Here is a 1330-nt window from a genome sequence, read left to right as displayed (position 1 = left end):
TTTGGATAAGAATTAAAATGAGAATAGCCAATTACCTAGCAATTTGGACCAAGAGTAAACTTGCTACCCAACAAGGAATGCAGCCACCTCCCTACCAGAAGGAGAGGCAGCAAATCCCTACCGAGGGTCTGAGCTTCCAGAAATTTAACACAAAATACCTGGTATTTCTCTAAAATCCCAGTTTCCTTTTAACAGTGCTTTCTGAGAAAATGGGTTAGAGTAAATGAGTGCAAAGTGGTTGTTTTAAACCCACTGAGCCATCTGTGACAGGTGCCCACAAAACAACTGAGCATCTACTCTGTGTAATTAGCTCTGGATTGACTGGCCCCAGGAACACCCACTCGGGACACTTCCAGAAATCGGGCATCTATTATTCCTATTTCCAATAAAATCTCTCCTAATATCCGTATTTTGGTTTGTAACTTCATTTCCCAATATTATGGGACCACGAGGTCCTTTCCTGCAGTAACACAACTGTAAACAGAGGTCTCGTGTAAAAAATTAAAGTGATAATTTTTTAAAGCTGTGTACGGAACTGAGGGTTTCCTCTAAAGCCCCTGCTCTCTCCAGACTGGTGTAGATACATTTATGCCAGGGGCTGACCAAGAAGGTATTCTGGACTGGCTGTGTCGGAGTTGAGACTGTATGCTGGGAACGCAGCACTGTCCCTGCTAAGCAAATGGGAAAACTTTTCAGATAATGATGCAGCACCAAAAGACCAGGAAGACCTCAGTGTCTGGACGCAAGCAGGGAGGCTGTAGATCGCCATGGCTGATTCTGATCACTTCCATCCAGAAGAGACCAGATTCCATCCCATCTCCAGCTCCCGTCCCACAACGTTACCATTGCGTGGCTTGAAGGTCTCCTAGAATCCTTTGAATGCAGCGCGCAGCTAGGAGAAATTACAGAAAAAGGTGGTCCAGGCAGCGGGGGATGTCACTCAAAGCCTACACTGTTGCTCCATCACACTCAAAGTCTGCACTGTTGCGCCATCGCACAGGAAGTGCCCTCCTCCCTGAGCCCACCTTATTGGGTAGTTCAGACAGGCCGCGCCTTCATCGCTGATTGGCTCCTTCCTGCTCCTTTGCAGCTCAGCTCAGCTGAGCGGGCCGGAGAAACAAACCTGGTTCTGGAGGGGTGGATCACAGGTGATAGCTCGCAACCCAGGGTCTTCTGGGTAGACTTCTGACAGTGTCCCACTTGTCAGTCTCACCTCACCTGAGGAACACTCGCATCTGGGGGCTGCATTCCTGGGTTTTCAAAGCTCTTGTGGTTTTCTTAGTGGACTCAGTGGACTCTTCCTGAAAATGGGTCACAAATGTGCTCAGAA

At 48.0% G+C, this 1330-nt stretch overlaps 1 protein-coding gene across 1 annotated transcript in view; it reads right to left on the bottom strand.

Moving 5' to 3' along the window:
* LOC102012698 (zinc finger protein 709-like) overlaps positions 1-984 on the bottom strand; it is a 13766-nt gene extending 12782 nt beyond the window's left edge. The window contains exon 1 of the mRNA XM_013509369.1: positions 844-984. Coding sequence (XP_013364823.1) covers positions 844-846 — 3 coding nt within the window. The 5' untranslated portion in view covers positions 847-984. The remainder of the gene's footprint in view (positions 1-843) is intronic.
* Between the last annotated feature and the right edge of the window lie 346 nt (positions 985-1330).

Source organism: Chinchilla lanigera, unplaced genomic scaffold (genome assembly GCF_000276665.1).
Source record: "Chinchilla lanigera isolate Chin_1 unplaced genomic scaffold, ChiLan1.0 scaffold00168, whole genome shotgun sequence".
Lineage (NCBI taxonomy): Eukaryota > Metazoa > Chordata > Mammalia > Rodentia > Chinchillidae > Chinchilla > Chinchilla lanigera.
The sequence above is the reverse complement of the archived record's forward strand: the minus strand, read 5'-3'. Positions and strand labels throughout refer to the sequence as shown.